Source organism: Buceros rhinoceros, unplaced genomic scaffold (genome assembly GCF_000710305.1).
Source record: "Buceros rhinoceros silvestris isolate BGI_N320 unplaced genomic scaffold, ASM71030v1 scaffold13107, whole genome shotgun sequence".
NCBI classification, from domain to species: Eukaryota; Metazoa; Chordata; class Aves; order Bucerotiformes; family Bucerotidae; genus Buceros; species Buceros rhinoceros.
This window is the reverse complement of record NW_010424025.1, coordinates 14343-15461: the sequence shown is the minus strand read 5'-3', so window position 1 is coordinate 15461 and position 1119 is coordinate 14343. Positions and strand designations below refer to the sequence as shown.

General features: G+C 54.9%; 1 protein-coding gene across 1 annotated transcript in view; it reads right to left on the bottom strand.

Annotated features, from left to right (window-relative positions):
• The window catches only part of TMEM8C (transmembrane protein 8C), a 7827-nt gene that overhangs the window by 886 nt on the left and 5822 nt on the right, over positions 1-1119 (bottom strand). Inside the window, exons 4-5 of the mRNA XM_010140631.1 lie at positions 512-628; positions 234-265 (exon numbers count right to left, since the gene is read on the bottom strand). Of these exons, the coding sequence (XP_010138933.1) occupies positions 234-265; positions 512-628 (149 nt within the window). The remainder of the gene's footprint in view (positions 1-233; positions 266-511; positions 629-1119) is intronic.

Genomic DNA, 1119 nt, shown 5'->3' with positions numbered 1-1119 from the left:
CTTGGGCGCAGGACGGGTGGACTGGCCAGCAGAGAGAGCAAAAGGTTATAAACATGGGGTCAGGAGCCCCTGGGAGTCAACTGAGAGTCTGGTATTTGGCGTGAGCCAGCTTTGGATCCGGCTGTGCCTGGGCCGTGTCCAGTCCCTGCGGAGGCTCTGTGAGGTGTCCTTAAGTCACCTGTGCCCAGTTTCCAAAAAACCCCCGCTCACATTTGACAAAAGCATTCTGAGGACTGTGTACAGCTGAAGAAAGGTGGTCCGTGTCCTTGCGGCTCACTTAATGGGGGAAGAGAGAGCATCACCCTGCATGTCTCTCGCTGTCACGCCTATCCTTGCCCACACCGCAGGGGTGAGAGCCCTTGTCCCTGCTGCCAGCCCCAGAGCCCCACACCCGAGCTGGGTTTTGTGCAAGGCTGGATGCAGCCCAGCGATGCAAAGGGGGAGGTCTCCTCTCCTGGTAACGTCCTTTACACCTTGTAAAGTCAGGGTGATGGAGTGTGCAAAGAGATACCTCAAAGAAGAACCGCAGCATCAGTGCTAACGCCCCGAAACAGAAGCCAGGACCGATCTGTTGGGTGTAGACGCTCTTGTCTGGATAGAGCCCTTTCTTCTCCTTCATTTTTTGTAGCTGGAAGGAAAGAGAGAGCACACCAAGTTTATTCACTGGCTGTTCTGCATCTGAAAGATCGTGTGAATGATGAAAGATACGCACAGCAGCCGAGCCCGTGGACCAGCTCCCTCAGCTGTGGGGTCCGCCTGCATGTAGGAGGCACCTCCGCCTGCGTGCTGCCACAGGTCCCTCTGCTTTGTTCCTTATCACAATGCTCTTTTCTTAATATTCAGCCCCAAACCCAGCTCAGGGACCATGTGTGCTCTCACAAAGCCAGTTTCTGGAGGAACAGCATCCGCAGGCAGGGGGATGCAGGGTGATCCCGTGCCTTGTCCCGTCCTTGCCCATCTCCTCCCCATCGTGGCCACTTGCTTTTAGCAGCTGGCCAGACAGTTAGACGGGGCTTTAGCGACAGGATATAGGTGCGACTTGTGCCACTGTATCTCCATGATGTTTGGCAGCATCTTTCTGCAATTTTTATCCCATCTCCGAATCCTTCTCTTTTCCTG